This window comes from Octopus bimaculoides, chromosome 7 (assembly GCF_001194135.2).
Source record: "Octopus bimaculoides isolate UCB-OBI-ISO-001 chromosome 7, ASM119413v2, whole genome shotgun sequence".
Classification (NCBI taxonomy): domain Eukaryota; kingdom Metazoa; phylum Mollusca; class Cephalopoda; order Octopoda; family Octopodidae; genus Octopus; species Octopus bimaculoides.
This window is the reverse complement of record NC_068987.1, coordinates 30656947-30670275: the sequence shown is the minus strand read 5'-3', so window position 1 is coordinate 30670275 and position 13329 is coordinate 30656947. Positions and strand designations below refer to the sequence as shown.

General features: G+C 37.1%; 1 protein-coding gene across 3 annotated transcripts in view; it reads left to right on the top strand.

Annotated features, from left to right (window-relative positions):
- LOC106880808 (cGMP-dependent protein kinase 1) overlaps positions 1–13329 on the top strand; it is a 173746-nt gene that overhangs the window by 16418 nt on the left and 143999 nt on the right. For all 3 annotated transcript variants that reach the window (XM_052969494.1, XM_052969493.1, XM_052969495.1), the window contains one exon: positions 8117–9561. In XM_052969494.1, coding sequence (XP_052825454.1) covers positions 9263–9561 — 299 coding nt within the window. In that variant the 5' untranslated portion in view covers positions 8117–9262. The remainder of the gene's footprint in view (positions 1–8116; positions 9562–13329) is intronic.

Genomic DNA, 13329 nt, shown 5'->3' with positions numbered 1-13329 from the left:
TTTTTTTTTTTATTTACGGAATATCATAACAGTAGTGAAGAAGAGAAGATTAAGAGTGACTCATCAACTACTTCATACACCTTGGTTGGACAGAAGGTAGAGGGGCAGCTGCTGAAGGTCACTGTACTATCGAAATAAATTCCAGTAGACCTTTGAATAGAAGCAGGACTTGTATTAATTCGAGATCCTTCGGTAGGTTTACATGAAAAGAATGAAGAAGCACTGAGATCTAAAATACTTTCAAATACTCGAACTTCAGGGGCCAAACAACTGCGACAAAAGGCAGCCATTGTTGAAAAAAGATTTCTGCTGTCTTCACAGACCATTAGAATCACACAGCAAATAAAAGTAAAGCTAAAAATCAATGGCTTCTCCCGAGAAGATCGTAAACAATATAGACCACGACCAATGCGCTAAGCTTACGTCTGAGACGTATATTCTACCATTTCGTGAGCGAAGTGAGCAATAACCGATTACAAACAAACGATAATAATTCTTTCCAATTTTGAGACAAGGCCAGCAATTTTAAAAGGAGGAAATAAGTCGATTACATCGAACCAAGTAATATGATATTACTGATTCCGAAAGATGAAAAGTAAAGTTAACCTAAACTGGATTTGAATTCAGAACGTAAAGAGACGGAATAATTCCTGTAAAGTAAAGTAATATTTCTGACGCTCTCACGATTCTGTAACCTTGTCGCCTTCGAACAAAACAATGAGTGAAGAATACAAACAACTGAAAGAACATTTAAGAACAAAATTCAACCAAAACTTCACCATCCACATTAACAATTTCATAAGAGGACAATTGCCACACAAATCAATAGAAAATCGACTGACCAAATGTTAGCCGTGATGAACGAAGAAGGTAAAGAACTATGAGAAGAGATAAAAAGTCCCAACTTTTGGGCATTGAATGCTAGACTATATTGTGCTACAATTACCATTAGCTAACAAATGGGGGGGGGGAGAAGAGGTCTCATAGTAAGAAGAAACAACCAAAATGGATTACCTCTTTCGATACACATCAACAGTCTTGAGCACAAAACAAATAATAAATTCACTGCTCAGCGACTGCAACCTTATTATAGATTATCTAAAGTCTATGGAAACTGTCGGCATAAGATATTAATGGGCAAGCTAATTGTCCTTAAACACAAACTGCGACCGGCAAGGGAACAATTTCATGATAAAAAAAAAAGACACTTGCTAGAGCGAAAGTCCGTCAATCACAAATTTGCTAGAAGCCCACATGGATTTATCACAGTAACATAGGTCATATTATCAAGATTGTAAAATCTATCCAAAATGTTCAAGAGTCATTATGGAGAGGGACCTGGAATGTAAACAAACAACGCAACCGTGATGTAAAGTGGTTAAATTTGCTACAGAGTGAATATTGTGCAAACATCTCTTCCAAAACTAATAATATCAACAATGAAACTCTCATAACGGCGGTTGTAAAACTGGCGAACGTGAAATCACCTGGGAGAGACCTGATAGTCAGTTACTGGTGCAGAAACCATTCTATACGCTAGCCCTCGATAACCTGTTGAAAAGAACAATGAATGCTGAGACTGACGTATCGGACTGGTTGTCAATCGCACGTACAAGCCAGGAAACGCATGTAGCCAAAAACTACAGGTCATAGCATGCTTGAAAGTAATGTATAAATCATACACTGACTGTTTGAATGTATCCCTCATGGATTACAGCGAAACACAATATGGTAACAGAAGAGCAGGAGAAAAGAAAGGAGTTTAGGGCTGTGTTGAACTTCTCATCCTTGAAACTGTTCTAAAGGAAACTGAACAGCTCCACCGAAATCTGTTGGCTGTATGACTTGACCGTAAGATGGCGTGTGTCTCTGTTCCTCACTCTATGGTTATAGGTAATGTCATTAAGAATCAGAGAACAACATGGTCTACTGAACTATCGTTAAGAACTGTGACTGCTACTATAATCACTAACAGAATTAGGCTATCACTACTATTGTACGCAATTGAAATAGCATTAGATTAAAACTTCAATCTATGTATTAAACTTAATGTATACACACCGTCCATTTAAGCTGGTAACAATGACACACGGATGGCGATTTTGAGTTGCGTACACCGAGTGTTTCTATAGCTCGGAAAACTTCCGCAATATCAAAGCATTGTACAATACCCTCTTTCTTATATATCGAAACACGAATTTTGTTTAAGTAAATGACAATCGGGTACACGCCATTGACAAGCATCAAGAAACGCGAAACGCTTCTGTTGTTCCCGTGAGTTACTGCTGCGACGATGTTCGTCTCGCTTCAATACATACTGTGCTTCAAGACAAGTCTATGAGATTTTATCTCAGACAATTCCACAGAATTATGACATCTAACGGTGGGTGTACATTTAATATGATACACAGGTACCGATTTTAATGTAGTATCATTTCAACTGGGAGAATACGTCCAAAGATCAGCAAACAACAGCATTAATTATCGATTCACTTGAACTATCACAAACAATTTCTTTTACTTTGATATACACCAAAATTCAATTTCATCTCCCCAATAAAATTGTTACGGGATTTACTAAATTGTTCAAATTTTAAATCATTTGGCAAACGGGCTCCCATCACTTATACGCGTACGTAGTCTGCTCGTAGATCAAATTGCAGCTCGTTATGTGAGTTTAATTTTCTTCAGAAAAACCGTTCGTTATTCAGTTTGTTCGATTAGAGAGCCGTTCGTACCCACTGTATTTAATATATCTATTATGTCTTCAAGCATTGATTATCCTAAATAGGTTTATTGATTTATCATTCCTTATTTAACATTAAAAACATTTATAAATGTCAAATCTCAGCGAGAACGTTAACAACGATTTATAACGTCATTTTTATGTGAATTAACCTTTCACTTAGCGATCTCTTGCTTAACGGTTGGATATATGGAACCTGCCAGGGTATTCTTGTACTCATATTAATATCATATTTGCAGACTCGTTTAAATTTTGGAATTACGTAGGAGTTTCTTACGTTCAGAGTTCGAATCCAATTGAGGCCAACTATGTTTTTTGTTTTTTGTTTGTTTGGTGGGTGATTGCCAATGAAATAGGGCGCCATTCGGCTATGCTTTTTCTCTCCACAAATGTGCCAAATTTTGGAAATAAATGTTTTTATATTTTACAAGAGCCACATTAATTCTGTGATATACTCAAGATGCTAATATTAAGGCACAAGGACAAAGCGGCGAGCAGGCAGAATCGTTAGCACGTCGGGCAAAATGTTTAGTGGCATTTCGTCAGTCTTTACGTTCTAAGTTCAAATTCTGCTGTGGCCGACTTTACCTTTCGAGATCGATAAAATAATTACCAGTTGAACACAAGAGTCGACGTAATTGACTTGCCCACTCCCTCCAAAATTGCTGGCTTTGTGCCAAAATGTGAAACCAATATTAAGGTACAAGGGCAACACGGTGAGCTGGTACAATCGTTAGCACGCCGGGCAAAATGCTTAGCGGTATTTCGCCTGTCGCCACGTTCTCCACCGAGATCGACTTTGTTTTTCATCCTTTGGGAGTCGATAAATTAAGTAGCAGTGAAACACTGGTGTCGATGTGGTCGACTAGTCCTATCCCCCAAAATTTTAAGCCTTGTGCCTATAGTAGAAAGGATTATTATTATTATTGTACTGCCGAGGTAGATATTACCTTTCGAGGTCGATAAAATAAGTACCAGTTGAGTATTTGGGTTGATGTAATCAACTTGCCACCCCACGTGAAACTGCTGGCCTTGACGCCAAAATTTGAAGCCAATATTATTATTTTCTACTCTAGGCACAAGGACCGAAATTTGGGGGGAGGGTGCCACTCGATTAGATCGACCCAGTACGCAATTGGTACTTAATTTATCGACCTCCGAAATGATGAAAGGCAAAGTCGACCTCGACGTAATTCGAACTCAGAACGTAAAGACAGACGAAATACTGCTAAACATTTCTGCCAGCTCGCCGCCTTTCTGTTAACAATAATATTGGTTTCTAAGGCGGCGAGCTGGAAGAAACGTTAGCACGCCGGGCGAAATGCTTAGCAGAATTTCGTCTGTCTTTACGTTCTGAGTTCAAATTCCGCCGAGGCCGACTTTGCCTTTCATCCTTTCGGGGTCGATAAATCAAGTACCAGTTATGTACTGGGTCCATCTAATAGACTGCTCCACCTCTTCCCACCAAAAAAAAGTTCAGGCCTTGTGCCTAAAGTAGAAAAGAATCGTTAGCACGCCGGAGAAAATGTTTAAGCCCATCATCTGAACTTTACGCTCGTAGTTCATATTCCGCCGAGGTCGACTTTGCCTTTCATCCTTTAGGCATCGATAAAATAAGTATGAGTTCAGCACTGGGGTCGATGTAATCAACTTCAACCATCCCTCGAAATTGCTGGCCTAGTGCCAAAATTTGAAATCAATAGTAAGGTACTAAATAAAATATTAAACTTCATGACTTGACTTTGCACTCCACGGAGAAAGTTGGAAATAACCAGGAAATTAAAGACAGTTAAACTACCTTCTCAAGGTCGGTTTTAACTAATATTTTAATTTTAGACCAAATCACAATTGATATTCTTAAGATATTAGATGATGGGAAATGTTTGAAGCGTATCAATTAAATCTTAATTTTCTTTAAATTTCAATTCTTTCGTGTTTCTCATTTTTCATCGTATTATGCTGAAATGACTTTTCTTAAATTGCTGTCGTAAGTAGTAGTAGTAGTAGTAGATGTTTTGTTTATTGTTATTCAACCCTGGGCCAGTCGTAAACGACCAGACCTATAACCAAATATATCCCCACCGTAACTATTCCACCTTTTCAGATCCAATCTATCTCGAATTTCATCATCATCCAGTTTGCACTTCTCTTTTATTTAAAGGTATTAGAGTACTGTTGAGGGAAATTTGGTTGCAATTGATGGTTGGTCAAGTGATCACTTTGAAGCGTCCTCATTAGCTCGTTAGTTGTTTGCTTAGTAGCGCTGGAAGGAATTTCAATTCCGAAATCTTTCAAAAATATTTATGAATAACTTTAAAAGTAATGTTTTAAATTATTGAATCGAAATTTGAGCTATTTTCTTTTGGCTGTTTCTAAAATTGTAACTAGAATTATTCCCCCCTTATTAGAATGAAAGGGCAAGTTGGCCTCGACAGGATTTGAATTCAGAACGTAAAAAGCCGTACATATACCACGAGACATTTTTTTCCCCCAGTGATAATTGTTTCTGATTTAGGAACAAAGCTGACCGTTTTGCTGGAAGGAGAGGTTAAATCGTTATCACCATTCTCAGAACTTGACTGGTACTATGCTTTATCGACCCCGAAGGGATGAAAGGCAAAGCTGGCTACGACAGCACTTGAATTCAGAAGGCCGGGAGGATCTTTCTGATTTGGCGGGCGTCACTTTTTATTTATGTTTTATTTAGTGTGTTTTCTACCGAAACACTTTCAAACTTCGTATACTTGTATATTTTGTGTTATAGAACAGATAATAATTTTTGTATTCGAAGTTATTTCATGTAAAAAATTGTCGTATTTCGGTAATTTCAACCAATCACTGACGTCTATTGAGGTGAAAACAATTACTGCTGTGAATCGTCAACAAAGCGTTGTGCGGTGTAATGGGATCTTTTCCCTTGAATAAAATTAGTGCCGTTGTTTGTCAATAACAACTATCAGCGGTAATGTTATTTATGACATCGTTCGTGCGTTTGTACCGGTTTTAGCTTTAGGGTTTTAGGGTTAGGGTTCGGGTTTTAGAGTTAGGGTTAGGGTTAGGGTTTTAGGGTTAGAGTTAGGGTTAAGGTTATGAGTATTTTTGCCATGCAAGATATTTTTCTGACGCCGTAACAGTTCAATCGTAATCCTTTTAATTGTTCCTAATTTAAGCACAAGATATGAAATTTGGGAGAAGGTTGGGTAGTAGATTCGACTGATTCTCGTAGTTATGATGATGAAAGGCAAAGCTGATTTCGGTGGGCTTTGAACTCACAACGTAAAGAAGTGAATGAAATATCGCATGACATTTTGTCCAACGTGTTAACGATTTTGTCTTGCACAAGGCCAAACATTTCGAGGAAGAGGCTCCCAGAAAGATAGAAAGCAAAACTGGTTTTGGCATGATTTAAACAGCTTTGAGTTGCCGCCTACAGGGAATTCTATTGAGATCATGTTTTGTGAAGAAAAGATTGCATGATTTAACCCTGTCCTGTATATCATGATAGTAACTTGAGACTTATGAAAGAAAAATATTATATTAGCCGCAACGTAACAAACAAGGGATAACTGAAACACTGAAAATAAGCATGGGTGAATAGGACAAACTTATGAAAATGCTTTGGATAGGCGAAGGGTTAATATTATGGAGAGAGACAAGGCGGTGAGTTGGCAGAATCGTTAGCACGCTGGTTAAAATGCTTAGCGGCATTTCGTCCGACTTTACATTCTAAGTTAAAATTTCGCCAGGGTCGACTTTGCCTTTCATCCTTTTAGGGATTGATAAAATAAGTACCAGTCAAGCACTGTGGTCGACATGATTGATCTACCCCCTCTTCCGAAATTGCCGACCTTGCGTCAAAGTTCGGAATCAGTATTATGTTGAGAGACATAGGGTAACTCACTCTATACCTTGCAGTGTTTATATACTTACATTCGCAGTTCAAATCCCACTGTTATAGACTTTTTCTTTGAACTACTTCGAGATCACCAAATATAATGTGATTTATCCTTTTTTCTCCACTTTACAGCAATGTCCTTTCGTTTCAGTGATGTTACAACAACGTACTCCTGTTGGCATCTGTTTTTTAAGACCCATTTGTAAGAAAGAGAAACAAGAAAAATCTACTTTATTTATTAACCTCAGGAGGAAAGAAGGCAAAGTTGACCTAGGTGTAATTTGAACGGGGAACACAAAGAGCCGAAACAATTGCAGCAAGGTATTTGTTTGCCGATTACCTGCCCTGGTTTTATTAAGCCAAGCATATCATTTTTATTTGAAAAAGAAAAGAAAAAATGCTAGAAATGCTTAGTAACAAACTGACGACAGTGAATGCACAGAATTGTCAAATCACCAACAAAATGCACGGTGGTATTTAGTTATGTCTCTTCTTGTTTTGAGTTCAAATTCTACCGATGTCAGCTTTGTTTCCTTTCTTCCGGGGGTCGATAAAATCAAAGGAAGAGTCAGTAGACTACAGCACTCACCTACAATTTAATATTTCAGGGAAAGAAAAATATTAGAAGTTCTGATATTCAAATATTCTCTGAAAACATTCATGGAAACATATTTCAGTGTTGTGAAATGGATTTTAACTGCAGATCGAAACCGAAGTTTCGTGATCAGTTCACCAAATTCTGATGGCGTTGGGTCACTTGCACACCGGCGCTCACATTCATAGATATTCGTGGTTTTGTTTTAGACTGGCGGTTATCCATCTATGCTAGTCTTCTCTTTTCACGCCACCGATGTTTATCTAAGGAAAAGGCTGCCAACTTGAGCCGATACAACCTGGTAGCAGTGTCGTGGCAGGTCTTGCTGCAAGAACGCAGTGAGACAGAAGAATGAACGACAAAGTTGACCGCGTTCGGATTTGAACACAGAGCTCAGAATTGAAATAAATACCACGCGAATGTTTATCCAGTGCTCTAACGATTTTGCCAGTTCACCTCAAAGTCAGGTCTAAAATGATGTGAACTCACATAGAAACAAAATGTAAAGAGAAAATTCACCTTCAAATGAGCCTCTCTAGCTACACGAATGTGATTAAAAGCTTGTCATAAATTACTGCTGTAAACAGGTGGAGAAATGTGCAAATGACCAGTGTTTCCATGGCTTCAGGGAGTACACCTATGGATGTTATGTAAGATGAAGTCATCAAATGCCACCTACCTTTATATCTATCTATCCCTCTCTTAAACACACATGCGTACATTTTAACAAACAGTTTGTTCAGTTCTTCTCTCTCATTTGATGTGTTGTTGTTGTAATGGCTATTTTATACTCCTATTTTTTGTTTTGACGTTTTTGTTCGTGTTTCTAAGCGGTCTCAAAGAAATTTTTATTTACTATTATTTTTTCTTATCATTTCAGAATCAAATACAATTGTCATGAGATAACTATTTGTTGTTGTCCTGGTAACCATTCATTTTATTGGAACATGAACGAAGATGATATTCAATGGTGAGATATTGTTCACTCCAACTACAAACATTATCACTAGAACTGAATGGTCACAGCTAGAGCGTTTTTTATCATCGGTCCACTAGAACAAAACTGGCCTGGGGTTAAACAACAACAACAACGAGTATCATCTGTATCACCATTACGGAACTGGAGTTACATTGGAAAGACAAAAACAACCCAAGATGCGAGTTGGTCGAAGCTGTATAACTGTTCGATATGGCTGCTATGAATAGCAATGTAAACAGGCATGTTGACAGAAAGGGAATTTTAGACATCTGCTTAAAACCTTATGAAATGAACATGCGCACAAATTAAAAAGTAACACACACACATATACACACACACACACACACACACGCACAAATACGTACACAAACACGTAATACATACACACCGATACGCATACATACGTCTGCACACACACACACACACACTCACATATTTACGACGGGTTTCAGCACAATTTCCGTTTACCGAATTCCAATCCTAAGATATTGATCGACCAGAGGCTAGGAGTAAGAAGACACTTGTCTATGGTGCCGCACAGAGGGTTCTGATCTGAAACTACGTAGTTGCAAACAGAACCTCGGGATTACACAATTGCCTGCACCTGTATATCTATCTATATGTAACAGTATTTTCTTAAAGCTTAGATATTTTGAGGCAAATTTCTTCGGCTGACGGCTTCAAAGAAGACAGGCACAAACGAACCAAATTTCTACAGATTATATTTCAAAAAAAGAAAAAAAAAAGTGTGTCAAAGAGATTATGTCAAATAAGGGGAAAGAATAACGATCGAGGGGCTGTATTTATCGATATTATATATAATCTTTAAAATTACTGTTTAAAATATTTTTACAAGCAACACATTTTGTGGAGAGAAGTGAGGTGAAAATGGTAGGTTTATCAGCAGAGATCTCGTTTTCTATGGCTGGATTCAAAGAAAGGTGACGATAAAATGCACCACTAAATATATGAAACTCATCAACTGTAACCGTCCATTCAACCGTTGAATTATATTGTTATATTTAACTTTCCGAAAAATCTAAGACCATGTCTGCGGAAACACTAGAGGATCGTTTGCGTGAGTTGAAGGAAATTTTAGTTACCAAAGAGATTATTATTCATAACCAAAAGAAAAAACTCAACGAAAAAGATCACATAATAGAAGAACTTCGCAGCCAATTGGATAAATACCAATCTGTTCTACCTCTGTCTACTGCGATTCCAACATGTGTGGTTGCAGGACCGCGTAAAGTTCGAGCTCAAGGAATTTCTGCTGAACCACAAGTGTTAGGTTCTTTACATGAGTTCAGTAATCTACGTTTAAGGAAACATTCAAAGACCTATCAGTAAGTACAGATTTTCTAATTTTTCACATTGTATATTGATATTTATATAATCCTTGTATCCATTTCAATTTCATTACACTAAGTCTTATGTTGAAGAACTAAATCTAAACGAAGTATTTAGTTGCTCATTGGCGAAAGCTGAACTCCCCTGAGTCATATCCGTTGTTAGCTGATGTTTATATGATCAATCAAATTAAGTTATAATATGAGTAGGTTTTAAAATAGGAGTGTTGTCACATAACAGGGTTACAGAGTAAAATGAGTTCAACCATTTGTTTAAAGCAGTGGTTCTTAACCGGGATCCATATGACCCGTAGGAGTCCATATGAGATTTTGTTGTTAGAGTTTATCTGCAATAAATTGGTTATACTTCTACAAAACACAAAATATTTTAACAATTTTTCTACACAATTCCTAATAATATTTAATTATAAAAATATAATAGGACTTTTAAACATTGAATGGCTGTGAGGGTTCATTCAAATAAAATAGGAATCAAAGGATAAAAAAGGAATCAATAGGCAAAAAATGGTTGAGAATCATTGGTTTAAAGCTTATCTGTTTCAGTCGGTGACTCTGTGAATTTCTAAAATATATTCAGTAATTTATCGAAGTAGCGATGCCACGTGAAAAGTTCAGATCTTGTATTTAGGTAATTTGCAATATTTTTCCAATATAAGATTCTGCGCATAAATTGCATCATTTTGTTCCATTTATATACGGTCTGCTTTGCTCTCGTACATGATGGGCGAAATATGGTTAAAGTAGCGTTGTTTGAATTTGCTGTCATTCCTATATAGTACTGACACCTCGTCGTTCAGTTAGGCTTTCACAGAGTGATATTGTGAATGTCATCCTCTTTAGTTTTGTTTTGTGTTTTGCGATGTAGTCAGATGCAACTAATTCTTTTTGTAAGCGCATAGTGAACCTACGAGAGAGTGTTGTACTTGTAAGACCGATATAAAAGGATGGCCTCATAAAGTTTACAATTTTTACTTTTACAAATGAGTTTATGTATATTGCATTATCCATTTGTAGTTTGTTCTCGAGTTTACATATTGTTGTTAAAGAGGTTGTTGACTTTAGTGATTCCTAGTATATCATTGGTGTTAGTTTATGATTTAGTGTGAAGTATTTTGTGTTCCATTCTTTGAGATTCTTAATGATATGTTCGTCTGTTTTATATTTAATATTATTGTATTCATACAGCATATTTTGTGTCTGGTCTATTTTTAAAACGTGTAATATATATTGTTATTGTTGTATTGTATGTGTCTATATTCTTCTGTGGATTGGTCTGTGAGTTTGATCAGATGTCCATTGTAAACTGTTTGTTTTATTCTGTGGACTTCTGTTTTTAATATTCTTTTGTGGAGAAGTATATGAATTCTCTTCTGAGAAAAGATTTCACTACTGGCATTTTGTAGCTTTCTGTCTCCACACAGGTGTGTGTGTGTGTGTGTGTGTGTGTGTGTGTGTGTGTGTGTGTGTGTGTGTGTGTGTGTGTGTGTGTGTGTGTGTGTGTGTGTGTGTGTGTGTGTGTGTGTGTCTGTGTCTGTGACTTTTGTGTACAATGATGTGATGTATCAAGTCTTTTCTTCTTTTCTACTTGGATGCTTACTTCAAGAAATGGAGTTATATTTGTATTATTTATATTATTTCTGATGCTAAACTTTAGTACCATGCTGTTTTCCAGTTTTATCTTACATTTATCAATGTTTCTAGTATATTCATCACGATGAATTTGTTTCTACTTTGTTGTCTATGCAGCTAGGTAAAATGTCGCAAACGCGAGGCCTAAGGAAGAACCCATAGCTACTCCATTTTTTGTTGATGATAATGATTAATTTAGGGACTTTATTGTCCAAACAAAACGTAAGGGATACATATTAGTGTGTGTGTACGTGTTTGTACATGTGGTACATGAATGTGTGAGCGTGTTGTGGGTGTTGTGGCTATTCACTCATATCCAAGGGACACTGCCATTGTCTATCAAAAGAACAATCAACAGCGCTTGCGCAGCGCTTTAGGTTTACACGATAAGGTTTACATAATATCTCATAAACCTTATCCACCCCATTAGCACGATCTAGAGACAAACCGACGCAAGATATCTGGTGTTAAAAATGGTAGAAGGTTCGAGAATCTGAGAGTGTCATTATCTTCAGATGGTGCTGTAGGTCTCCAAAATAATCAGGAACATTTCCTACACAATGTACTCTATGTCAGAGTAACCTTCTAAAGACGTGCTTTAACGTGAACCAAGAGGCGCCTCACTCCCGGTGAGCCGGACACCAACCATGAGTTTCTAATACCTTGCGGTATTGCTAAATAGTTGATTGTTCGTTGTTGCTATCCTACTTCTTAACACAATTTGCTTTGTCCTGCAAGCCTTCTAGCAACCCTCCGTGTGTGTGTGTGTGTGTATGTGTGTGTGTGTGTGTGTGTAGAATGTGTACAAAAATAGAATAAAAATTTCTTTTGTCAAACGTGGCTTTTCCTACCCACACCCCCTGTGTACTTTAACAGTACTTGAGATACTTGGTAATGAATTTACTCCATAAATGGATAACTCAATGTTGTACAATCGAATGAAAACCGCAATCGTCAGACTTCACCTTCATCCAATAAAATTTTTATTTTTTTGCGATGTTATTAATGATAAATGTAAATCAAACTCAGGCTGAGAAAAGTAAAAAAAAAAAAAAAACTATCAAGGTATCGGTCACTCCCCGACAGGTGTATGGTCGAGCCTGTGGCAGTTGAGAACTCCGGCGTTCGTGGCCCTTGGCCCATATTCCTGCTCACCGCTATCAGGACGGAGATTGCTGTCCACAAACGCGAGCGCCATGAGTCAGAGTGGCTGTTGCAAGGCATCTCTCTCGCTATCTTCCGTGGCAACACGTTTTCCATTTTGTCTGCTGGTGCCACCTGAAATATTTCTATATTGTGAGAAGCAAAATTCTCCGTTAAGGCTATAAGCTCTGTTAATGACATATTTCATTGCCATGAAAACGATAACAATAAAGAAGTCTGAACTGAAATTTTTGCATGAGTGTAGAAACTAGACAAGTACACGAGCATACTGAAGGTTGGCAATGCGACACTTAAGAAATTGTGCTTAATTACAATTTTAGAAACTAACACTTGAATGTTCTATATTTAACTGTTGTAAATAACATTTTCTTTATTGTCTTCACAAAGCTATTGTAAAAACATATACATCACAATTTTGTTATCATCATGATATTTTTGACGTTTTAATAATCGAAAACTGTATAATTAGTATTGCAGTAAGAATTATACAATATATTTAATAAATATGAAGTCACTGAAAAGGATAACTAGTAGGTACATTATTCGTACTTATTAACACTCAAAAGGATTGGTTGTTTCAGCTTTCATCTACCCAGGTACGAAGAAGATATCTTCATATAGAAAAAAAAAAAAACGTAAACAAGCTTTTACTAGCGTTAAGTCATGTACGTGGTATTAGGTTGACAGTGGGGGATTTATTCACAAAGGCACCAACACGGCAGGGTATTTTTTCATATTAGCGGAAGCTATATATATAAATATATATGTGTATATATCTATGTATGTCACTGTGTATGCATATGTATGTATGTATGTATGTATGTATGTATGTATGTATGTATGTAGGTAGGTAGGTAGGGAGGTAGGTAAGTAGGTAGGGCAGGGTAGGTAGGTAGGTAGATAGGGCAGGGTAGGTAGGTATATTTGTGTGTGTGTGTGTGTGTGTGTGTG